This window comes from Perna viridis, chromosome 4, assembly GCF_037379345.1.
Source record: "Perna viridis isolate PV_CMFRI_1.1 ecotype Kerala chromosome 4, ASM3737934v1, whole genome shotgun sequence".
Taxonomy (NCBI): Eukaryota; Metazoa; Mollusca; class Bivalvia; order Mytilida; family Mytilidae; genus Perna; species Perna viridis.
In genome coordinates, this window is record NC_142448.1 from 29210336 (window position 1) to 29238053 (window position 27718).

Consider the following 27718-nt stretch of genomic DNA (forward strand, 5'->3'; position numbering starts at 1 on the left):
AAAGATCTGCTCAAGTAAGCCTGTTTAATAAAATTCCAAGAACCAAAAACAACGATACTACAATAAATTAACATTTTCATATTTTCCATTGATTTTGTATATTTCATCAATACCTATTTATTGATTTGATATTGCATCATTTTTTCAACTTCGTCGAAGAGGATCATTTGATATATCATTTTGAAGGTCTAAATGAGCACATTTCAAAAATCAACCTCAAGTCATACATGTTCGAAATGTAGGGTCATTAAGTCCAAAAAATTAAAGTTCTTAGAGGGAAAGGTTGTTGCATATCAAATGAAAGGTCTCAATGCGCACATCCGAAATATCAATTGCTTTGTCCCGAAAAAAAAAATGAGTTGCAGGATGAGATTAATGAGTGCAAAAACTAAAACATTTTACAAAATTAGGTTGTCGCATATCGAATTAAAGGTTATAATGTATATATCACAAATATTAATTTTGTTATACGGAATAAGAACCTTGTTGGGGTTAATAAGTGTGAAATGGATAAGTTCACAGACAGAAGGGTTCTTGTATATCAAATAAAAAGTGGCCAAGTTTACATTTCAAAAAGCATGATGAAACATCAACTATTGCATTTGACAAGTTTACCAAGTGAAAAAAAAAACAGACGTTTGTAGAAGCTAGCATGTTATGTATCAAGTCAAATGTCTTTATGTGTATGTTACAAGGAGATAGTTTTCCAGGGAAAGACCTTTCAATTGTTTTACAAAAAAATGACATACTAGTTAAATGTGTACGGGTAACTGGTACATCAATATTTGAACAATGGCAGTATTGTATAATTGACACTACACAGAGATTTAAAACTATAGGGCATATCATCAAGATACCAATCAAGGTTATTTGTAGTTGAAGTGGATTTATGCGATAGTCCATTTTAGCTTTCTTGTGGCACTGATATAACGTTCAAATAAAAGTTATTTTTAAAGTGACAAAAAATGTACCAAGAGTTATATGATTTAACTGTTTTAGGTCAGGGTGTACACACTCTGTGTTATTTAAAAATGTATATTCTCTTGTTTATTGTGCGTCTTGCCAAGAGCAATCATTGGCAGAGCATTGCTATTATAAATGTAAAATTTTCAGCCCAGCATTCAGACTAATCTGATCAAAATCATTTTAAAGATTATTATTATTATTGCAACCAAGGTGAAAGGTCACTAAATGCCAAAGGTGCTTGAAACTAGAAAGCTTTCTCACTGTAGACCTTGATATTAAGAAAATGATAAGGGATGAAATGAAATGACCCTTTCATGAGCTCTACATTTTGATCCCCAGTTTACTTCAGTCCGACCGTCTGTTTAAAAAGTGATGGCAATTTAAATGTTTCACATGGTAAGGTTTGTGACAATGAAATGATTGTATGACCTTGACCTTGTAAGGTTTTACAAGGTCAAGTGATTCTAAAGTGTTTAGTGGTAAATATATGTGTCTACGACTCCCGACTCTGAGTTTGTTTTTGCATCATATGACAAGTTATTCATTGTGCCGAAAAGAGCTTTAAAAGTGAACGCATTTTTTGTCGACATGTTCTGCAAATTATTATACAATTTTCAGATATCTTGAGAGATTTTGTCTTTTTTCTTGATCTATAGAAATGTTATTTTTTAAACATGGGGGTATATATTTCAAACTCCACAACAGATACACATATGGTCTTTACAAAGAATGAAAGATCTGCTCAAGTACAATTGTTTGACGCCAAAACCTTTAAAGTTAATAGAAAGTAGGGTTGTTGCATATCAAATAAAAGATTAATTAATGTATATTGCAAAAAACGTTGACAATTTCAAGGTAAAAACATGTGCAAAGAGGAATTTGTTATAGAAGGTTAACTTGTTACAGGTCACACAAAAGGTCTTAACTGTACATTACATGAAGAAAAACTTTCCATAGAAAGACATCTCACTGACACTAGTTTTATTTGGTATGTGGTAATACGAAAGTTTCTTGCAGATGTTTTCCGTTTTTTTTTTTCGCTAATACTCAAATTATTGAATGAACACCAACTGTCTTCCGATCAGACACTGACAGCAGCTTGCCATTACACATATAACCGACTGCAAAATTTTATTAGTAGAATAAATGAGTTAGGTAACATCTAATGGTGTTTATGCACATCTTCCTTTGAATTTCCCTTAAATCAGCCGAACTTCACATGTCATGTCCAGTCGTCGACAAATTAAAAAAAAGTAGAAAGAATCAAATCTGTCCTTATTCTGGAAATGGATACCCATAACAAAGCTACCAATGGCTTATGAAAACTGTGGTTGAACTGTTGGTGACATGAGTGTGAATATACAAGAATTGTCAAACAATGTCATCATGGTAAGAATAGATATAGGATGAGTTTAGTATTAGTGATCGCAACAGATTCTCAACTGAACAAAATGCTCCAATAATTTTGACTTGTTTAAGCAGTTTCATAAGATTTAATAATATGAAGGTTGTTTTTGTTCTTAGGATGATTAGGTATAAATAAATCCAATGATTTATTATTTACTTGAAATCTTTAAAATAAAGGAAGACATGCAAGACTAAGAGGTACAGCATTATCAGTTGTGCGATTTTTGTTCTTAAAACGTAATATTCAAACGGATGAAGTATTTAACCTTTAGATAGCGTACTACTTGAAAGTTTATTATATTGACACATGAAAGATTAATTTAAGAAAAAAATAGAAAAATTATGTCATTTAATGAAGAAATTGTGATATTGAATCTTCTAGTAGTTTTTTTGTGTGTTTAGATTATAGAATTGGGTACAGCAATTATGGCAGATCTTTTAAATCTTTAAGTCTTTGTAACAGTATATATGGATGCTAAAAAAAGAAAATCAAACAATAATTAGAAAATGCTGCTTTATATTTTTGAGAGGATTGATATTTATACACTTTACATAGACATGTGTTAATCTTAACAATCGAACTTCAGCCAAGAAGAATTAAATGTTCCTGAACGGTTCGAATTACCAATAAAATACGAACAATGTGTAAATTTCGGCTAATGATTTGAAACTACAATGAAATTTCTCCAACCCGGCCACCACTGGGAAAAGAAAAAATGGCCGGTTTATAGGGGTGACCGGTTTTGTGAAAGAGTAATCAAAGGAACCAAGGTTATAGCGGTAATCAAAAGAATGTAATCCAGGGACTAAGACCAGACATAGAAAACAGACATACACAACAAAGAACATAAAGTAACTAAAATCATACATACAAAGTAACATAAGCAAATGAGCAATTCGGACTCCACTAAAAACTGGGAGCATGGACCAAGTGCACCGGTAGGGTAAGCGTCCTCTGCATTTCTAGAAACACCCGCAAAGTTGCTCATAAAAAGTCAAGTCCGGGGTAGACAAAGGAGAAAAGGAAACTATGACCCTTTGAATAAATCAGTTTTCATGGTGCAGATGGATACACCATAAAGATCCACGAGTTCATGATGACGACCATAAAACTTCTGTAGTGAAGTGAAAAATAGCAATGCATTCTAAGAGCTGTTTCCATTAATGTGTACTATAATCCTACACATTGTCAGTTCGTTAGTCGAGACGTGTTTAATGCCGATTCAAATCTTTCGCCTTTTATTACATTTCAAAGCTAGCATAATTTGTAACTGATTTGATTTTACAGACGGTACAGCTGACGAAATAGCGTTCACGGTTTTGAGAGAATGTGTACTAAAGATCAAAGGGCTATTGATGGTACAGTTTGATCTGTAATTAATTATTTGTATTGTTTTCGTAAATTACCTATCAACAAAGTCTAATAATTTCACCCCTATGTTGTTTTGGCTTGGGCACAGGTCACATTAATTGACAGTTAAAAGATCGAAAAGATCATACTATCAAATGACCCCGATTGCCTGACGTATGTACAATTGACAGCCAAACAGTGACAAAATGTAATGTCTGGATTAAATTTGTTGTTTAAACTACTGACCCCATTTATTACCATCTGTCCACTGATGAAATGCAAATCGGTCAGTGAATGAATTGTTAATTACGTAATCATTTACAGTTTTGTTGACACATTTATTACAGGTGAACAATAACCGGGCGACCGGAATAAAGAGGTTGTTTTTATTTGAAATATGTAACTAAAACTGTGAAAAACCGGCCAATGTACGGTTTTAGGGCCGGTCTATTGAAGACAAAACACACAGGTTTTAAGGTGTATCGGCCGGGACTCTTGAAAACGACCGGTTTGAAGGGAAGACCGGTTTTCTGGGGGTCCGATTTGGAGATGTTTAACTGTATAAGCAATTATCTTTTTTCTTGATGCATAAAAATGTAAAAGAGAAAACATGAGAAAAATAATTAAGAAATCAACATAAAAACATGCATAATTATATCGTTATATCCATAGTTAAATATAACGGGTTGTAAACAGCTGCTGGTAAAATATAAGATATATAAAAGAAAATAACCAACGCCAAACAAGATATTTGGGGATTTTTTGCATCGTATACTTCGGACATGAGGTGAAGGACACGAATACTAAGTAGGTTTGTCTCACTGTAACAGAGTAATCACAGAAGAATATAAATGGGCAAAGAAAATGATAAACGCTCTCCATTTGTATGCGGCAAAATTTTTAGTCGTATGAAGTTTTCATATCACAGGTCTTTCGGTAAACCAGATCCTGTCGATGCCGCAGGGGTATCGTGCTAATTTTTTACAGACAAGCTTTGGAACAATAAGTGAGTCATGACTTTAAACGTTTTTTTAGGGCGACATCATGAACTAAATTATCATCTCAAATTGATCAACAGATAGGTTGGAGTATGGTTAATCCTCCGGGTCAAGTGATGTCACTCCAGGTTTTGTTGTTTTTTTATTTTTGATTTTGTTCTTGTTTTTTTGGGGGGTGGGAGTAGTTCATATTGCAAATGCATTAGCTGTGTGTGTGTGTGTGTGTGGTTTTCTTGTTTTCCTAAATTTCAATTTGTTTAAATTTAGATTGTATTTTATTCTGTTTTCTTTCTGCATGTTATGTATGTAGATCGTTCAAGTTTCGCGTTGTCATGCTTACGCAAAGTCTTTTTATTATGATGTCACTGGTCCTTCTGCATTGGCATTTTCTGTGGATATTCAAGATTAAGTATAAACATTTAAGAGTAAAATGAATAAATGAATTGTTTGTCTTCTAATCATGAATGAAACAAAGGCAAATGCTCCAACACAAAACTCTTATGGTGGGAATTAGTAAATTTGTGAGTGATACATTTGAAATAAAAAGACGACTTATAACGCAAGGAACAAGAACGCATTGATGATGACGAGGAGAGAAACGACAAATAATAAACGTGAAGTACATAATAATTACAAAAACAATGATAAGCCAGATGACCTTGCAGATTCTTTAAAAGAGGGAATTTTGACATATTGAATAGATAAGGTAGAGATCAATCAATCAATTTGAATATATTACGTTCTTTGAAACACCAAAAATTCTTCACAGAAAAATAAAGTTTCTGCCATATTGAAATAATTTTAAAAAGCAGTATTTTATACATACCTGTGCACCTGATCCGTGCTCCCAGTTTTTATTGGAGTCAAGATTGACCAGTTGCTTGTGTTTCTTTATATGTCTAATTTTGCTTAGATCATGCTATTTGTTGTGTCTTTTATACACATTTCAGCGCAATTTTTGGACAGTTTCATATCAATTAAAACAGGCAGAAAGTGATGGTTTACATACATTAGACATTCAACACGAATAAAAGACAGATCTATTTACATTTGATTTAAGATTTGTTTACTCACCTATCATTTTAACCCTTGAACCCACACTGACAAAAGCTCAGGATTTTACTTGTTAACACATGAAGTACGAATTTTTTTTTTCATTTCGGTTTTGTTGTTTTGCTCTGTTGCTTTTAGCCAATATATGCTGACCTTTTTGCAGCGACATAAAAGAAATATCAATCACTGGGGATCTGAAATGTAAATACACTATGGATTTTTGTGGTAACCCTACTAGGTACTACATTTGTATTAGCGTTGTTGTACGATGTCATCAGTCCAGAGAAAATATAAATTTTATCGTGTACTGAAAAAAAAAACTTGTCTGACAGAAGGCAATGTCTTCTCGGTTAATTATGTATGTAGAATTATATACATAAAGTGTACAGATGATAAAACACACTTCGTTAGTTGGACGGAAAGATGATAACACATATCACTTGATAGGAAAAACACCAAAATTTTGCACAAATGTTATTTTAACCGTTTAATACCTAAATAAAACAATTCAGTGGCCATTAAAAATTCAACCAGTATATTAATTTTTATTTATCTAATTTTATTTTCTTAAAACTTTGGTTTTCTTTGAACGAGTCAATCAGGAAGAACATGGATAGCTTATTTCGATCTACTATCAATGACGTCTGGCTTCCAAAAGAAGATCTTATTCTAGAAAAGTATTTAACACTGTTATGATATTTTGCATCGGTCATAGCAGTCAGTAGAGTAGAACATCGACGTGGATTGCATTGATTTTCATAGGTTCTCAAACCATGATACCTTGTTTTCAGCACGATGCTTCAATTTGTCTCAATTTGGTGCTTTTATCGAGATGGATTAATTAATTTACATGGGGGTTTTAAATACAAACAAACCCTGATATGTCAGCATGTTGTATTTGAATGTCAACCGGTAAAATTGAAGAAGCCACTACACACGTTAAAACTGAAGGTACATAAGATTTCAAAAAGATATTTTCGAGACTTGTTTTAATGATAATTCATCTTAATTCAGCTTTTTATTAAGTGCTTACAAATCATAACTAACTGTCAGCAAACAGCAAAATTTTACTCTTTCAGTGAAAATGAACCGGAAATCAAAGCAAACAATTTACGCGAAAAGAATGTTTCACATATTGCTTCGATATCCCGTCATGTAATAAACATCAGAGTCTAATATGTTCACTTCATACTTAGTTGATGCTGCTATCCTTCTTTTACTAATGTTGGAAGCCAACTTTTATTTAGATTTCATTTAATGTACTGAAAGTTTTCCGTCTTTTTCTTTCATCTGTATTCAATATATTTAAATTGATGATCTGAAAAAAAAAAAAAACAGTCATGAAAAATTGTATAAACTGTGAATAACATAACAAATTTAATTATAACAAAACATGGAACATATTTCACGTAGGAACAACAAAGCATACACACAATCAAAAAATACTCGCCAATCTGAAGAATGAAAGTTATGTCTACTGTAATTACAATTCTTACTTTTATTATACCAGTGTCAGTCTACGTATTTTAACATTTTAATTTAATAGTTACATCCACTTACATACGTTTGACACAACTCTTATAACTGGTCGCAATTCATTCTTTAACATGACATTAAAGGCACTGCCGACACATGAAATCATCCTCATATCTTGGATACATCTTTATCTGCACCTAAGGAACCGAATTGTTCATAGTGTCAAAACTTTTTGTAGCTTTCTATTATACAGGACGCGGCACTATATGATAACCTTGGCAATTGTTTCAAGAAAAGCAGTGGACACTTCCCTGCCTTTGCATCAGGTTCATGCTCCGATATATTTTATTGGAGTCAGGGTTGCTCATTTCCTTTTGTTTCTATGTGCATATTATTTTTGTTATTTCATATTGTTTGGTTGTACATGTCTATTTTCCTTGTTAAGTCGTTTTCCAATGATTTTGATGTTTTTTTATTTCACCCGTGTACACTATAACAACATTTTCATACTGAAATAATTAATCATATAAAATATGAAGTCATGACATCATTTGTAATGCGAGAAAAGTTGTAGGCATTTTGAGCATAATTTGTATTAAATATGGTGCTAAGAATGTTAATGTCTCGCTGTTTCTGTAGAGATAATTTGGTTTCATAATCAAGAAATTACAAAACTGACAATTTGGTGATGAATATTCAAACTAAAACTCAAAGACATGTTTATTTCTGATATAAGGCGATTTCAATACATGTTTACATTTGGGATACTGCAGTAAAACTATTATTGTTGATTTTGTATCGTTCGTACATGCATATATGGCAAATGCACAAAAATGTATTATCTTTAGATCAATCGAACGTCATTACTCTGAAACTATTCGTAAAGTTGTCATGCACCAAATTGGATATTCTTAAGTATTAAAAGTTTAATGATAAGTTCTTTTAAAACTGTGAAATTTTGCCGCTTTGAGCTTATTATCTATAAATATAGCAAAAAGAGAAATTCCTTGAGTGATTTGTTGTGTAACATTAAAATGGATACCCATGTGAACCAACAAAAATGTCCTTCCCGAGTTTATAGAAAGCATCAGAAGTGATTGTTGACATCAATGCCAACGCGCCGTCGACTTGTAGAACAAGTATTTTAACGGTCTTTGTTGGTATGCCTCAGGTTCCGTCACTTTAGATTACGATCTCAATACTAACGATAGAGTTAATTGGCGTTGAGTTTATGTCACTTTTCCTAATTGTGTGCTTGAGATGACTTCTAACTATAATGACACTTAAGAATAATTTGTATTTTCAAATAATCTTTTGATTATTGTTTTCTGCATTTATACTATACATTTAAATGAAAATATGTTTCCTTTCTTTAAACCATTTATACGATTTTAGCTAAATGTCTTATTTTGAAAAGCTGCACTGAAACAGCAGTTTTTAAAAAAATTACACAAACCATCACGATTGGTTTTAAATCATGTATGGAAAGAAGCATAGGAGTTTTGACGTAACTTCATTGACTGTTAAAAATATGGGCTCTATGTGTTGAAAATTTGTAAAGGGTACACAAAAAGAATAAAGTAACAAAATAAATTGCTGTATTACTGAACATGCATTCCTTATCAATTAAACTATTTAAGTTTGCCAACTGCGAACAATTGCGTTACAAAAATACTTTATCAATGACAGAACTCAGAGATAAAAAAAAATAAAGGGGATCTTTTCATTAAGTGGTGTTTTTACTTGCAGTAATTCTATGCTATGAGATTTTTCTACTTTGTGACATATCATATTTGTTGAGATCGATATTAACGTTAGAGATGTCTAGTTTAAATTTAGAAAAAAAAGATATTAAAGAATCATATCTTCATATTGTCTCAGTGAAACAGTTTGGATAAATTCAAATGGTACAAATGAATGCATGATCTGGTGTTTCAGTGGTTTTCATGACAATTTTGATATACGTAATTCGAAAATAAGTATATGATCAAATGTATAAAAAAGAAGATAAGCGTCACAATAAATCGAAGGGAAACTTACAAATAGTGACCACCTGCGTAAGGAGTTTTCAAATCACAACTCATGCGTTATGCCAGAGCTTGCCGTAACTATGCAGATTTTTGATATCGCGCTAGACTACTTACAACTATGATTCTAGAACAGGATTATGTTGCTACAAAATTGAACGTTTTATGGTCGTGGATCGTAACGGTGTATCCGCACCATGAAAACTGATTTGTTCAACATGTCATAGTTTTCCTTTCCTCTTTCATCTAACCCGGACTTTAATTTTTTATGAGCAACTGGGCGAGCTTTTCTAGAAAAGCAAAAGACGCTTACCCTACCGGTGCACATGGTCCATGATCCCAGTTGTTAGTGGAGTCAGAGTTGCTCATTACTTTTGTTACTTTGTATGTATTTTTTTTATTTTATGTTTTTTTATTGTGCGTGTCTGTTTTTCATGTCTAGTCTTTGTCCCTGGATTACATCCTTTTTTATTTTCACTGAAATCTTTCATTCCTTTTTACTATTTGACCTTTTTTATATTATTAAATTGGTATTGAACATGTATTTTTCATGGATATTATATCCCTGGCTTCCAATCAACAGCTGATCTAAAATCATGTTAAATATAAGCTATTATATAGGTAGCTGCTATTTAACTAAAAAGCTTCTACAATATTCTTGCCAAATTATTCACTGTCACGTTAACTTATATCAAGGACACTTATACAAGTGACGCTTATAATATAATTTGAAAATTGTGATGAACTCTGTTGTGACTTGTGACCTGCTAGTTTATAAAAATGGTGCAGGAGTGGAAGACTATAAATGAAAGATGACATGCAAGATCTTAAACAGCTCTATTAAAGCTACAACAATTACAATTTGTCAAACTTCAGTTAACAACGATCTCAGTCACAATTCAATCAAATACATTGATATTTGTGTATTTCAAGAATGTTATTTTGCAATGACATATAAAAGATACAATTTAAGGTTAACTAATTAATAGATAATACGAGGAGCTTATTTATTGATACTTCATACTACTTTCTGTGCAAACAATAGTGCTTTTAAAATCGAATCGTTTAATCTTATTTTGACTATTAAAGGAAAGATGTCCAAAAAAACATTCAAAAAAAAATTAATGTGACATACAGGATGTGAGTACAATATTATATTTTTGATATATCTTTCTTATGTTAATTTAATAGAGCAATCTTTCAAGGCCCAATCGCAATATGTTGGCAATTTAATTGTTTGAATTTTATAATTCCTTATTAGATAATAGGATGTCAACCTTAATTTAAATTTAAAATAACGGCAAAGATCAATGAGTATTGTTTCTTTTACGACACCACACTGCGTAGCTTGATTAGTCCCTGTATTCTGCTTTGTCACTTTCCTTATTGTTTTCTGTACTGAAATATGATGATTTTTATGAAGAAAATCTTTGCTTAGGTATATAGAGATGTTTATCTGTGAAACAAAAAGCTGAACACAACATACATTTTTAAATAATAATGCAAAAACAACACAGATGACATAGGTTAAATTCATAGAAACGTTTTCAAATATTTGTTTGTATGAAGTTCAAAACGGTGAAGAAAGCCTATTCAATTTCGATAATTAAAGACTTCGTTTCGATTGATTGATTGTTTGTTGGGGTTTAACGCCCGATCAGCAATATTTCGGCTATATTCAAGCGATGAACATGAAATGGATAATGAAATGATCATGAAATAGGGTCAACAAATTTTGATTGCCATTGGAAATAGGGAGAGTTGGGCAGGGTGGGCAATTTAGCCACTTGTGGCAGAGCCCTATGGTTCCGGGAAAACATCACAGAAGGGTTCATTAACGTGCAAGAAACGTGGCACGCACCTTTCCCAACATGACAACTATGGTTTGTGGTCAGGTTTTCCGTATTATGACCTGATGACCCCAGCATCAAACATGTCAGGGTTACCCCTGGGCACACTACTCAGTTGCTCTGTCGACAAAGCGCCTTAGCCCCGGCCAGGGCTCTGAACACAATTTAGTCGCCTCTTACGACAAGCTTAGTACTGTTGTTGGACTATTCTTTTGACACCCGGACCGGCACAGAGCGAATGCGTTTTGAAATACCTTAACAGAACATGCAATTGCTCGAATTAACAAATGATAGGAAAAAGACATCCTACATATTACTATATAGTGATTTTAGCGTTTATATCGGGATCTAAATTATCAATTGAAAAAACTAAATCTTTAATCGATGTTAATCCCGTCATGATATAAGCATATTTTTTTTAGTTTAAAGAATAATGAAATTTATTTTTGATGACTATGATAACTGATAAATACGCAGTTAAATTTAATTACATTTGGCGCATCAAGAAATATAAATTTATATCTTTAACCTACACCTTATAAAAACAAAAATGTCTAATTTTGGTTTACCTGTGATCGTTACCTTAAAGCTCAATTACTTATATTGTCCTGCTTTACACATTTAATTCAGTCGGGAGTCCTTGAAAATAAAAAATGTGGTTGACTTTCATAAAAGTTAGGTGTTAGATTTGTACGGGTTGAAGTGTTATAATGAAATTACTGAACTGTTGACTCTATGAAATAGTCAAAAATACTAGTCAAATTACTGAACTGTTTTCTCTATGCAATAGCCAAAAGGAAAGGTCAAATTCAAAGTCAAGTTCATTTAACAAATGACAGTATCAAGTAATCAAGTAACCAAGAATCGATTTGAAATCTAAAGATTAATATATTCGAAGGTTTATGAAAAGAAAAAAAAACAAACACAAAAACAGTCATGGCATAACCAAATAATTCATACAAAGAAAGAACAGAAAGTGAGCATTCCAGAGTCCACTAAAACCGGGGAGAAAATGGACTACGTGCACTGGTAATTTAAATGCCCTGTGCTTTTCTAGAAGCACCCACCGCGTTGCTCATAAAATGTTACGTCTGGGGGTAGACGAAAAAGATGGAAAAAATATGATATGGTAAACAAATCGGATATTATGGTGCAGATGGATCCAGCATAACAATTCAATATTTCAGATTAGCGACCGAAAAACTTCGGTATGGATAACTTTTATATTGATGCAACATAGCCATATTGTAAGAAGTTATATTGTAAGAAGTCTAGCACGGTTCAAAACGTTCCCTTAATTTCGGCAAGCTCTGGCATAACAAACGAGTTGTATTATGAAATCTCCAAACGCATGTGCTGAAGGAATGTTGCCACAGAAGAAAGGAAAAGTTACAAAACGGAACGAGAAGTTACCGCGTTTGTCATTTAATTTGGTCTTCAGTTTTGCCTTACCATCGATCTCTACGTGTAGTTTAAGGTACAATGTTGACTTCATTGTACCTATAATGTTCTTTATCTCATCTATATAGGGAAACGGAAGTCAAAGGATCTGGCTTAAACATGTTCCTTCTTTTGGATCAGATAAGCAATAAAGCCAACCTAATAGAAAAGGTATAGTTCAGGGAGTAGCGGATTATAATTTGTTTTCATTGGAATGTGGACCGTACAATATCTTCTTAGGTGTTTGATCTTTTCATCATGTATCAGCTGTTTTCATCCATCCGAAGAGAACATTGGACGGCCCCTATATGTCACTATATGATGCAAATAAAGCGTTGTATGTGGTATCTACAAATTCTTCAACGTGTATACAAAAACATTTTCCAATCAAAATAACTGCCTCATTACATTGTTTTATTGTATTGCATTGTGCTATCAACTCTATAACTTGATATACTCAAAAGAGATAAAAAATTCATTTCATTATTTATCACATCTTGAAAAAATTTTTATTTCAATAGACTTAATTCCTTCATTTGTTCAAGTACCAAGATGAATGTTAGAGAGCCAAAAATCACATAAGCCTTATAGTTATTTTTCACAAGGCTTCCTGAAAATAACAATGGTCAGATCTTCTTAAATTACAGTATACTTCGATCTTAATTACACTGATAATATTTTTGTTAATTATGCTTTATTTACCAATCGTGCACAGGTTTGGTCATGTCGAAATTGGCAACATTACATATGCTTGGACTTTTTTACCCATTACAGTTCTGTACTTGACCTTAACATTTGAAATAAAAAAAAAGATTACCAAATTGAAAGAAGTTTCTTTGTCCTTGTTTTTGGTAGTATATTAAATGAAAATTAACAGAAAATCAGTAAAATTTCTGATTTGGGTTGGGCATTTAGGGGACAAAAAAAAAGCAAAATCACGTTGTTTCAACTGTTAGGTTATTTTATCAAAAATAAGTATTATTTGATATTCTATGAAATTTGAAGCGTGCATGAAAAGTATTGGTGAAATATTACGTAAAATCATTATACACACTATCATGACGCAACCTGGTTAGTAAGACATAATATGAACGTCCGATTAAATAGAGTATTTAGAGGTACACATGGTCAAAATACAAAATTGGAAAATTAATCAAAAGAAAACAAGGACAACGCAAAAAGAAACCACAAATGAAAAGCTAAATACACAGAAAATTAAAAAAAAAAATGGAGTATTAGAGATCAAAGTCAGATGGAACTAAACTGAGGAGATGGACATACTATAAAGGTTGAAATTTTTTTCATGGCGGCTATCAAAAGTTGTGAACATAATATACATCGTTAACTTAAAAAAAAACTCTTTTCATGACGCTTGACACGATGCAAATATCTTAATTTTAATTAAGGTCCACCTAAAAGTATGAACCAATTCGGTAAATAGGAAGTAGGTGTGTTGCAAAAAATACTGACACATCCACTAAATTTCGTGTCAATAACCAATGACTTTGGTCATTGACCTTTTACTTTTTCTTGGTGGCCTTTTTCAGATTTTTTAATTGTTAAACACAACTTCGTTATACCAGAGCTTGCCGAAACTACGCAGACTTTTTGTATCGCGCTAGAACTCTAACAATTAAGTTTCTGGAACAGGGTTATGTTGCTACAAGATTGAAGTCATCACTACAGAAGTTTTATGGTCGTCATCATGAACTCGTGAATCGTTATGGTGTATCCATCAACACCATGAAAACTGATTTATTCAAAGGGTCAAGATGTAAAATATCATTGATAATCCAATTGAAATATGTATCGTCCTAAATACAATCTAAAATTTGGAATTAACTTATAGTGATATGAGTTCGTACACCAGTTAAGATGAACTAGACTAGCAAAAATAAGTATTTTACGAGAAAATGAACAGTTCGAAATTGTAAAAAAAAAGATGCTATATATTCATAGACCTGTGATAAAGCCAAAACTATCACACAAAAGGTATAGCTATTGTGAATATTTTTATTTCCAAAAGTTTGCCCTCTACACATCTTTAATGATTATTCATGTCATTAAACTTATCACGTAAGAGGTATTTCCGTATCATGACCAATGTGATAAATTTACATCTTTTTGTCATCTTATTTAGAGATAAGAAAAATGGAGAACATCATTTGTGTGTTCTCTCTATTAGACCATGCAACATGTAGTTGTAATTTAGCTTATGATGCAACGCAATGTACAAGTACCCTACAATGTCATGACAATCTGCAATGTTTGTGTTCTGGATGCGATACAGAATGGATAAATTTTGTTGCCTACAGTTTTAAATCATTTACTTGTTTTTTTTTAACACCGTACATTTACTTAATTACTCTATACAGAGAAAATAAACGCTTATTATAACTAACTAAGCTATCCGTATTTTTCTTTATAATTATAACAATCTCTTGTGAAACTGCGGTTCGGGCCGATATTTTTTATATTCATATTTTTTTGTTCCTTGTTTGTTGTGTGTGTTAAAATTCATGTGAATACTTGTATTTTAAGCAATTATCAAAATCGATATAATAATGATCCCTACATACAATGACTATTTTCGACATTCGATACCATCATAAAGACAGTGAATATCGGTAAAATAAATACCAAAGCGTCAGGAGTGGGGGAAATTCAAAAACGTCATATCCATAACCATCATTGCCTAAACGAGAACACAGAGGATCTACATACATACGGCGGGTCTTTCTGGAAAAGCAGTGGACGTTTACCCTACCGGTGCACCTGGTTCTTGTTCTGAGTTTTTAGTGGAGTCCGAGTTGCTCATTTGCTTTTGTTACTTTGGTCTGATATGTCTGGTCTTTGTCCCCGCTTAGACATTAATTACCACTAAAACCTTGCATCCCTAGACTACACTTTCATGATTTGAAAAATATCAAAGTTTTTTTTAAAATAACTGCAACTATTGTAGAAATTAAATAAATATGACAAATAGTCAGTCAGCGGGAAGCGTATGGGTAAAATGTATGATTAATGAGAAACTACAAGGTAAAAATATCGGCGGGATGACCGTAACGCATAATGTGAAAGACCGTAAGAGAGTAAGAGATTGACGAACGGGATGACCGTAACGGTTTATTTTGTAAAAGATATTGATGGGGTAAAAAGTCTACTGGATTGATCTATTAGTTTAGGTGCTAAACTAAAAATAGACAGAAGAAACTCCATCATTCTTGTACTTATTGAAGTTAAAATTTGAAAGAATTATTGTGTAAATTTATTATTTAAAACAAAAATTATTCCTTTTTTTTTCTCTTTTGTTCCCTACATGTTTATCTCAGTATCACATTAAGTGGAGTATAAAAGGTGGATATTAAAATTTTGTAATAATTTGTTATGTAATAGAGAAGGTATATAACAATAATATACACTTTTCAATCAAATTAAACTGAAGTAAATATATCTATAGTAGTTGGCAGCAGAGTCAAATGAATGGTTTACGATTCATGGCGGCCTAAACTACCCCCTTCTTGATCATTGTAATTAGGTATTATTATGTTTAAGGCCAAGAGGAAAAAAAACGTCTGTTTAAGTTTTTTATAGTATGAAAAAAATATGGCACAATATAGGTAGGTAAAATCAATTCTTTTTAAAAATTATTTTATATTGACACTTTTGGGAGGGTTGCTCAACTAAGAAATGATAGTTTAGCGGCCTTTTATCAGAAATTCCATTGTAAGTATGCTAGGGCAGGCTAAAAATATTATTAGGTAGATAATGTAACTTTTAACAGGCATATTTTCTTCTTGGCTGAACATAAGATGCCATCAAAGTAATTAAAGTTTGTAATATATAATGTCAGTCAGAACAAAAACAGCAGATTTAATATTCTCATGTCATTTGATATTAATAAATGTTTACCTTTTGTGTCTATTTTCTTATCAAGGCTGTTTCTCTCATTTTTCTTACCATATTCATAACAGTTTAGATCTCACATAAAATTATATTATGAAATTAGAAATTGTATGCCACACATACACTTCCTGACATATGCAGGCAAACAATATTGCCTATCGCACGCGGTAGCACGATGTATATTAGCATGATGTTTCTGCTTACTTAACACGGAGGTACTTTGCTGTTCTGCTGTTACGTTTAGGATTTTTGCTCCAGGGAAAAACAGATGGATTGCCGATGTCTTTGATTCAACGCGCTATATTCTTTCAGTATTTTGTACAAAAAAATCGCTTGTAGTAGAAGCCATTTGGAATGATTTTATCAAGTACATCAATTTTAACATAATTCAGTGAAATATTTTGCCATTCAATGTTTATCATTATGGTTAAGTGCCAACTCTCATCAAGAAATATTATTGTTTCTTATGTTACTCGCATGTAACAGTCGCCCTTAGAAAAAGAAGATATTCGTTACGGTCATCCCGCCGATATTTTTACATTGTTATTTTTCACTACTCATACATTATACCTATACACTTCCCGCTTCAAATATGAAGGATTGATGAATGACTAACTACTTTTTGTCATATTTATTTTTTTGAATAACCTGAAAAAACAACGGCATAAAAAAAAACATTCTTATCTGAATTTCCATTCTCTCTTTTGGGATGACCTAACGGTGGTTAAGGTTATCCACTGTATCCAAGTGATATATTTTATGTCAAATATTCCACTGTACTCAGGTGTAAATGTTACTCTCAAGTACTTTTGAGATACTGTCGATTTATTTTTATTCGTTGTGTATAAATTTTCGTGCTGTTCTTGGGTAGCGTTGAAGCGCAGAATTAAGATTCTAACGAACAAGAATTTGCGTTGAAGAATGTTTACTCCGAAAGTCTAGTTTCAGCATCGTTCAATTGGCGCGGTAGAAGAAGCTATGACGAGCGGTCGAAATCGACAAAAAAGTAACGTTGCCGGTTGAATGCCATTTTTCGTTATGTCCATTTTGGGTGTCAATTTCACTGAATGATAGTCTACAAGAAAAAAAAACGCAATTATATTTCATTTTTATTTTGGAATCATGGTCACAAATCTGACATAAAACTCCTTCGAAAAATTAATTGTTTTGTGAGTGTTACACATCGATAAATTTTGGAAAAACTGTGTTTAATCCTATAATGAATCGTAGTAGTGACATTCGGTATTCTCGGTTTTTCCACTGATTACGGTTGTCGTAAAAATGGCGTTAGATTTACTCGTGGGTTTTCCCACTTTCGTTCACCATACGACTTACGATGGCACCCTAAGCTTTCATTCGCAAAAAATGACTTTTACTAGTATTCCTAGAAATAAACACGGGAGTTATAATTCCTTGATGGATATATCAAGCATATTTCATTCATGATTAAAATAACTTATGTATCAAGGGAAGCATTTTAAATATTAAATTAGTTCCCAACAAATAAAATAAATAATAATAACAAAAATAAATGCTTCAGTTTTATTTTCAATCATAAGGAATAATAGCTTTGCTTCGGGGATAATTTCCAGGAAATGCATAGAAAATCGTTCTGCTTTGTTTTATTTCATTTATCAATGAACCACGTATTCAATTACCAAACGAATGGTTAGTTTCCTCTAACCATAAAAATGATTGAAACCATAATATTTTTTAAAATTATTAAGCTGAGTGAAATAGGATTTCAACAGATACCAGGCAACCATATGGGCAACAAATACGTGAAAATAAGGGTTTCATTTTATTATTTCCAAATTAAGGAAATAAATATTTTTTTCTTCTTAAAAAACAAAACAAAAACAAAAACAAAAAACAAAACAAAAACAAAAAAGAAAAAGAAAAAAAAGCAAAAACAAAAACAAAAAACAAAAGAAAAAACAACCAAATGAACAGACACAAATACTTTAGTGCACATCTTAGTAAAGGTAAACAAAAAAAAAGCTTTTCTTGCAATATAGTATTTGGTGCAGCCGTTTATTTGCACTTAACTCATTCAATGAAATATTTGTTTTTGTGTAAACATGATCGGTTGATATGGGTGATTATCTTCACCTATTTTCATACAAAAATGCAGTTAAGTGTTCAATTTCTTATCGACAGCACTACAGATCAAACATGGTAAGTTATCTTTGTTACAATATTATCAAAATAGAATAACGTTAACATTTTATGAAATCTAGGTCATTTTTAGATATTAATTACGATTCGTTTTTTTTTCTGTATAGAACGCATATTCACATAATAATGGAAATTGAAGAATGCTGTTCAAAATTATCAGAATTTAGTTTCTGTATTGTTGTAAATGACAAAAGCCATAACACTGTTTTTGTTTCATCGCCAGTAAAAAAGAAAAGGACTTTGTTTTCATTAACGCAAATGAAATGTAATAATAGAATAACCACAAAATAAAATCTAAAAAAAATAGTCAAAGGGAAAATACATGTACTAAGAGATAATATCAAGGTAAAAGTGGGAAACCAACGAAATGGAATGATGGGTTTTAAAGCACACTTAACCCTTTGCGTACATTATGGTTCATTATTTTCGGTATATTTCAACACAAACGGGTAGCATAAAATTGACACCATTCAAATTCGATAAATCAGTATTCGAAACAGAACAAAAGATTTAGAAATACAATGAAATCAAAGTGAACTAAATACAATTGAAATCAAGTAAATTAAGTAAAAAAGACATCATCTTTTTATGAGCAACTCGGCGGTTGTTTCTAGAAAAGCAGAGGACGCTTACCTTACCTGTGCACCTGGTTCTAGCTCCCAGTTTTTAGTGGAGTCTGAGGTGCTCATTTGCTTTTCTTGCTTTGTGTGTATGATTTTAGGTATTTTATGTTCTTTGTTGTGTATGTCTGTTTTCATGTCTGGTCTCCGTCCCTGAATTCAATTCGTTTGATTTACGCTATAACCTTGGTTCCCTTAATTACTCTTCAAAATAATTTTTTGAACTTTGTGGAGAAGACGGGCCAAATTCAAAATGAAAATAAAAATATACAAGTTAAAACAACAGAAAATTATTTTGTCGACGTTATGGAAATTCATTATCTATAATCTGTTTGTCAGTAAAATCTGGAAATCGGAAATAAAACTTTTTAAAGCAGCGTAGAGGTTTTTTTCATGATTTTGGTTCAATAGCAACTCTCAGGTAATGATGGAACATTAAGAAGTCAGACTAGTCGCTACTAGCTCTGAGATCCTAAACAACTAAGAAATATTAACATGATATGCTGGAGAAGTTGGTTTATTATTGCACACGAAAGGTACATTTATAACTTTAAAATCAAATTTCTCTCATTTGCCACACATTTTTAATTAGAGATTAATGCACATTTGTCGTAAATGTTTTCAGTTGCTGGCACCTCAAATCACAGTTTTTGAAGTGTTTATTGCCTTTTTTGCGGGTTTCCTCATACCAAGTATTGATGCCACAGGAACAAGTATGGTCCCAATTTAAGTATTGTATACAGCATTTAATATGCGAAACTAATAATGGTACAGCTTGAGCTTAAAAATCGGGTATTCATAGCAAACTATTCAAACATTTGAAGCAAATGTATTGATTTTGTGATTAAAATTACCTCAGATTCTTTAGATGTAACTTCCAGATCAGAACCAGATTTTAAGTATACACTTAAGCATAACTTTGAAGTAAATTTTCCTTGTCATGATTATTCTAATAACCTTTTACTGTTCTATAATTTCAGAATCTGGTAAAATATAATAATAGACAGATACTTTTTAGAATATAATTGTTAAAAGGTCAACTAATTATAAGAAATTGTTCGATGATCAGCCATACACTGTCAAGACCATATTTGCAAAATGACGACAGTTTTACTGATGATTTTGGATAATTCTTAGAAATAGTTTACACAAATTAAAACTGTTATAAATTTACCTTTGTTTTATATTTCTTGAACAAACATTTTGTAATTCAAAGACATTTATTGACACCATCGTGTCGACACTTATGTTGACCAAGAAATTTTAAGATTGATTTGCTATTAATATATTTGCGGTTTTTCGAATTTCGATAAATTTGTCGTACATATTTATGATAAATGTAATGTTTGCTAACAACGCAACAGCATTTATTTTGCATTTTAATACGAAGTTGCTCATTAAGTTTCCCCTCTTTTCTTACCATTTGTCCAACTCACCGACATTGTATGCTCTTCTTAAGCGATATATTTTTTTATCAGATAATATAACCTTTCACGGTAGTTGCGCCATTCAAGGAGACTGTAAAGCATCTTTCAACTTGACTTGCACGAACAAAACTTGTAGTTGCAATTTAAATCACTACAAATTTAACACAACATCATGTGCTCCAAGTAAGTATACACTTGTATATTATATGTTGTAACTTGACTTAAGTGTGTTATTAAGCATTATAAGTTTTAAATGCATTTGAAATTATTTGTTTAAAACAAATTGTACTGGTTTAAATACTTGAACATCTTTTAAAAAATATATATGTTGATCTAATCAAAAAGACCTTTCCTTGTTGTAGAGAAAGCATATAATATGAGCTGTTCCAAATCGGAAGAATGTATTGATACAAACACAGCATGTAAATCTGATAAATGCTTGTGTCAAGATACATTTTTCAGGAACTCAAATGCATGCACACTACGTGAGTATGAAACATTTCATGTGATAAAGGGGTAAAGCTACGAATGGTATAAATATGCTTACATTCAGATGCAGTCAAATTTTTAAAAAAATCTCATTCGTCTTTGAACAGTCAACAAATTACATGTAGCATTTGTCAAATTGATTTAGCTTTGCATGATTATTGCAATTGAAACTGGCAGAGATAAAAGCTAGGGTAGTAAGAAAGACACATACTGAAATCCAAGGCATGGGCCAACGGTTAAAGAAGAAGACCATGTTATTGTGCAAGTCATAAGTATCGAAACCAGTCTTTTAAATGTTCATGACAATTAAATTGAAACAAAATTATTTCCTTTTCTTACCTAATTAATCACGATTTAAAATAGGCAATTTGAATTTCCCGCGTCCATGGGCGCCACCATGATCGGTTGAGTTGTGATGTCACGAAGTCGGTTTGTAAAGGGAAAGTAAATAGGTAATAGATTACGATGTCCAAAGAAATTTCAAATCTCAAATTTGGAACTTTTCCCCTATAATTTCAACTAAAAATAAACCGAACAAGAGATTAAGGTACAACATGTAAGCAAATGTCAGACAATATTGACGAACAACGGGATTTGCTGCCAGAAGAGTGATATGTCATAGGAAAATCTACTTCCAAAGAATGTTCGTGTTGCCGATCAAAAACTTCCAAATATTCTCTTTTATCATTCTTGCAATCGTAAGCGTGACATGACAACATGTTTTGGTGATTAGATAAACAGGATCGTAGAAATATTTACGGAATATTCTTTGTTTACTTATTATTTGCAGTACTTGTATCAGTACCAAACCGACTTAGTGACGTCACGAGCCAATCGGAAGCTATCGATTAAAATCAATAAAGTCTGCTTATGATCTTCCTTCAGAAAGGAGAGCTCTGCAAGACGGCTATTTACATATATTTCAAAGATTTTGAACTTGCATAGCCTTGAGTATTTTATAAAAGCGCATTTTGCATTAAAAGTTATTTATCTTTGCTTACGTGGGTATGATTTATCATAAGAGCCGAACTTAATACAAAGGTGGTCTTTCCCTTTAATGTCACCCTTACTTTTTTCAGTTATTAAAAACAGGACACCTCGTGAACTTATTTTCTCTTTTTGCAATATTTTTGTTCAATTTATTCTTTTCAATATCGATAACATGTTTAAAATTGATCATTTTTGGCTAGATTTTCCTTAGAAACAGGATATATACCTATATACATTTTCAATAATAAGAACATTTGAAAGATTTTAAAGATTTGAATATCAGCTCATTTATTTTAGCGATTGCGCATACATCTTATCGGTGATATTAAGAAACGTGAATACATACATTCATGTCGCCAAAATATGATCTTCGGTATAAATTCCAAAAACTACATGTAACTTTAAAAAAACCACTAGGAACTCATATATCATGATACAGCTAGCTAAACTCTTGTGCTTTGAGGAATGTCAATTTGAAAGTGCATTCCTGTATCTATGTTAAACCATCATGCTTTTTGTTACGAATCGTTGAACTTTTAAAATGCCTGAAGACAAGTGGAACATTTATACATGGACTGAGGTATCCCATTCCCCCACTTTTTAACTCGAGCATAATTTTAAAATAAAACAATAACATTTACAAATAATGTGGCTTTTTTGTTTAAAAATATAAGTATACCTCCTTCAACTGTTTAACAATTTTACTCGATGATTGGAAAGTTCGTTACCCATTAAAAATTTAATTATTATCACATTTTTGACTCTTTTTATATTCCATCATATCCAAGTTTACAAAATGATGTAAATAAGTCATCATAAAGCATCATGTCCAAGTTCAAAGTTTGTGTCACGACATTTTGTTTCCTATGGATTTCATTTAGTTTTACGCACATTTTTGTTTATCACGCATTGAAGTGAAAAAACCGTCCCTTCAAAAATTTACTTCAGATATATGTGCAGATAAAGTTTTGTTACAATTTTACTTTTTCTGAAAACAAAAAGGGATTTGAATTTATCTGTATTATCTCTACGCTTTATAAAGATACCCTGACAAAATAATTCCTACAACTCACCAAGAACAAGACTTGATTTATTGGCAAGGCACAATTAGTGAATAGATGTTTCCGCTGAATGTCTAGATGATTTTTGGTTAATGACTTAACATCTACTTAATGACTTAATATTTATGACAAGCTTCTTTGAAATAGGAGGTAAAAAATTTGGCTCGAACTTATCGGTTTTTCTTGGTTTTAGGCCGAACTCTTGTATTGGGTAATGTGAAGTCAGAACAGTTAGTTAAACAATTTTTTGAAATAGAGCACGTTTTGAATACATGTTAAGGCTTGTTCATAAAAGATTTTTATTAAGTACATTCGAAGTAAAATTACATATGTTATAATGTCATATTCAAAGGAATTGCATTTTTAATCAGGTGGAAAGCCCAACAAGAAATGTGTTGTGAATCAAATCGACGAATCGTGTGTTTTGAATGCACATTGTAACAAAACCAACTTTTGTGTTTGTAAAAGCGGATTTAAGAGCACAAAAGATTCCTGTGGTAAGTAGATGTGAAATTGCTAATGAGATTAAGTATACTCGGTATGAAATGTTGGTGTTTACTTTATTTCTGAATTTTTTAAAGTGGTTCTTATAGGAAGAACTTTTTAAAACCTTAAACAAAAAAAATCATCATGGGATGAGATACTGTTTCTTTTATGTGTTTTGTTTTCTTTTACATTATATCATCAGGTATTTAATTAGATATTTAATTATATAAAACATGTATTAAAGCTGCTTTAAGTTCATAAAGTCTTTCAAGAGTTGATTTTTATAACTTTGTTTTACCTATTACTTAATATGTTATGAATTCAAGAAAAAAAGAAATACTAAAGTGTCAAACGAGGCGATATCCGTCAACAGAAAAAAAAGAAAATAAAACCAGCCGAGGATTTTAAAGATTCTATATAGCGAGACACACGTAATATAAAAAATGATATTCAATTGGAAATAGTAAACAACCAAAATGTAACCACGAGTGCCGAAAATTGCAGATCTTGAATGAGCGAGACGAACTTGTTCCGTGCACAAAATTATCTAAACGGTCTCAGCACGAGTTATTATATTTTGGTTTGGTATTAAATTGGAAGATACCAGTAACGTAGAACATAGCTCATGATTTAAGAAGAAAACGCTTTGATGTTTTAAAACTTTGAGATAGAAAGAATGTTCGAATAAGCTCTCATTGACCATAAATACCACTGAACCATTTTAATAGCCTGTTGAAATTTAAAGGACAAAGGAATTGCTCGAAATTTACCAAAACTCAGATATTCTGTCAATTTAGGTCTTTTTTGTCACTTTCTGGTCATATTTTTGACAAGGGAATTATCTCTTCATCCACTCATCCAGGAAACAACTCCATATTTAGTGAATGCATTCTTAGTTATATAGTAAATCATATGAGAAAATATAAATTTGTTTCTGGGGAGTAGACAGATTTCTTGATGTCCGAAAAAAAAAACAACAACAAAGTGTACAATTCTTAGATGAAGTAGAATTGAGGTACCATTATGACGTCATTAAAATGAACTAATGCAACAAAACTTTCTTTTCTTTATAATTAAATGTGTTATTATATTAGGAACAATTTAAATGTTATTACAACAATTTTTTTGGCAATATTCAAAGCTTAATGCCCATACATAAAATTAATTTTACATATATTTTACAGACATTATTATTCAGGGAAATTTAAATAATATACAGTAATTTTCATATTAAGTACACTTCGTGAATTTATCTCGTCGTCTCAGCGTTGCCCGTAAGTCATGATCGGAGACGATGGATTGACATTTCAATCTGAAATAGTCAGTCGGATCTATGTGATGTCACTACAAGTTTCAGAGATCATAATGCTTTTATACATCTACTATATACTGGAAATAGTATTTATTTTCGCGGTCTTTGTCAAGTGAACTTATTCGTGGTTTAAAATAAAGTATAAGTGTTTTATGGTGTTAAAAATCATCCAATTAGCATGTACTATTTCTCATATTTTTCTGTCCACCAAGAAATAGTTTGTTTACAGTACACCACTTAAATAATGATTTCCAATTATTTTAGCATAAAACCATCAATCCAATCAAGTACACGACGTTACAATGTATAGGATGTTGTAAGATAACCAGCTTTATAATAGCACATTTAACACCGTTGCGCGTGACATAGAGTCTGGTTGATAACTTATTATATTAGCTGCGTTCGAGATGAATGGTTAAACTCATGCTTAATGTTATGTCCCCTTCAGTCCAATGTGTTTTAGAAATATAGCAAAAAACAAAAAAAAATCCAAAGAACAAGATTACCTTCTTTCAGACTTTAAAATTCCGCAGTAATTTTGATGGAAGTCTGACTCTAATGAATGAAGAAAATCATCGGCAAAAATGGTTACTTAACTTGTTAACGTCCGATCCTACTGTTATTATTACATCAAAATAATAGATATGTTTAAATAGTTCATGGTAGTTAGGGTTTATCTATCATTATAACAAGTTTAAAACATCAGTATAACATATTTATTTTACTCATTCCAGATTCCGGGATAATTGCAGTCGCTGGAATATTCACTGTCGTAATCAGTGTGCTTGTGTCAATTTATGGAAAACTCTTAATTTAAATTCGGTTTGAATTAAATACTTGAAGTGTCTTTCCTCTCAATGTTTTGTATTGTGTATAGAAAGAATTTTAAACGTAGTCAATGACGGATACTTAACCTGAAGACAACGATGTTTGTTTGCAAAAAGTATGTTGTTACCTGTTAAAACATGCATTTATTATAATTTTTTACCTAATTCTTTTTTGCAGCATTGCTTTTCTTAGTGCTAATAATTTCGATAATGTATTGTTTATATTTCAAATTGTTCCAATGATGATTGTAGCAGGCATTATAATGTTTAAAAATGCAATTTTACAATTACATCAAATTTCGTTTCTTTTTATTTCATTCTATACCATCCAAAATTAGTTATCTGCCACACACAAGTTTATGCACTTTTTGCAAATGAAGTCTTGTGGAACAAAAAAAAAAAAATACATGTTACAAAAGCTTATCTTAAATCTGGTTGCATGAACCCACGTTTCATTTTGAAATGGCCATCGAGGTGGTTTACGACGTTCTGATTATTACCCTGATATAAATTGTCATTTGTTATACGAACTTACTTTTGATTACTGCCTTGGTTATCAGTTCGGTAATTTTATTATAACTATTCATTCTTAAATATGTGAGTAAATCGAATCTCACCTATTTAGAATTATCAGCAATGGAACGTCTTGGTAGTAATTATACGCCTGTATTAATGGAAGATGAATGAAAACAAGATGTTTAATATTTATTACAAAATAAAATTATCAATTTTAACTAACATCCTTTTGAGTTGAAGGATACGGTCACAACACAAATTTTGTCAAACCATCAGCTTATCCTAAACATTTCCAGGCATGCTAGTGTGCCTCTGGTAATCAGAGATGACGTGCTCTTCCTGGGCATACAATATCTGTACTACAGAGTAGGAAAAATATTTACTTTTCGTTTTGCCTTGATGAACCTGTCCTTCGGTGATCAAAGGTGAGCAACACTCCTGTTTGGTAACAAAAATGAAATGGGTTCATCTGGTTATCCATACATTAATTTCGTTTTAATATTTGTATTAATTTACCTTTCCATAACCTGCTCTCCTATGGTATCCTATGGTGGAACCGAATAACCTCGACTGGAAAAAATAAATATCTTTAGATTTCACAGACTCCCGCTATATACATTATAAAAATACCGCCAATCAGAAGAATGAAAGTTATGCCTACTGCACTGCTGACAATATAAAATCTTCCCCATATCTTGGATTCATCTTAATCTGCACCATGGGTACAGAATTGTTCACCGCGTCAAAACTTTTTTTTCACTTTCTTTTACACTGGACGTGACACTATATGATAAACTTGGTAAATGTTTCAAGAAAAACAATGGACACTTACCCTGTCGTTGCATCTGGTTCATGATCCAAGATATTTTCTATTAGTACGGTTGCTCATTTCCTTTTGTTTCTATGTGAATGTTATGTTTGTTATTTCATATTTTGTTGTTGTACATGTCTATTATTCTAGCTAAGTCATTTTTGATGTTTTTTTATTTCCATCTTAGTATGTAGCTATTATATTTTCGCATGTTTGCTATGGACACAAATTGATAACGTAAAATTTAAAGTCATGGCATCATTGTAAACATCAGTAATTTGTAATGCGAGAAAAGTTGTGGGCATTTTGAACTTAATTTGTTATAAATATGGTGCTCAGTGTGATAATGTCTCACTGTTTCCGTACAGAGATAATTTGGTTTCATACAGAAGAGGTTACAAAACTTCGACGTTTTGGTGTGATGATTTCAAACTAAAACTCAAAGACATGTTTATTTCTAATATAAGGCGATTTCAATACATGTTTACATTTGGGATGCTGCAGTAAAACTATTTTTGTTGATTTTG

General features: G+C 31.7%; 1 protein-coding gene across 1 annotated transcript; it reads left to right on the forward strand.

Moving 5' to 3' along the window:
* The first annotated feature begins 18567 nt into the window (after nt 1–18567).
* LOC148619648 (uncharacterized) lies at nt 18568–26161 on the forward strand. Its single transcript, XM_088579804.1, has 6 exons — nt 18568–18652; nt 19898–19985; nt 20751–20882; nt 21062–21184; nt 23611–23736; nt 25772–26161. The coding sequence occupies exons 1-6, from the start codon at nt 18569–18571 to the stop codon at nt 25852–25854; spliced, it is 636 nt and encodes a 211-aa protein (XP_088435930.1). The 5' UTR covers nt 18568; the 3' UTR covers nt 25855–26161.
* Nucleotides 26162–27718: the final 1557 nt, after the last annotated feature.

Coding starts and splice junctions, on each gene's coding strand:
- LOC148619648 (XM_088579804.1), top strand. CDS start 18,569: ATGGGTGATTATCTTCACCTATTTTCATACAAAAATGCAGTTAAGTGT. Junction 19,986..20,750: donor TATTGATGCCACAGGAACAA/GTATGGTCCCAA, acceptor TTTTTTTATCAG/ATAATATAACCTTTCACGGT. Junction 20,883..21,061: donor CACAACATCATGTGCTCCAA/GTAAGTATACAC, acceptor TCCTTGTTGTAG/AGAAAGCATATAATATGAGC.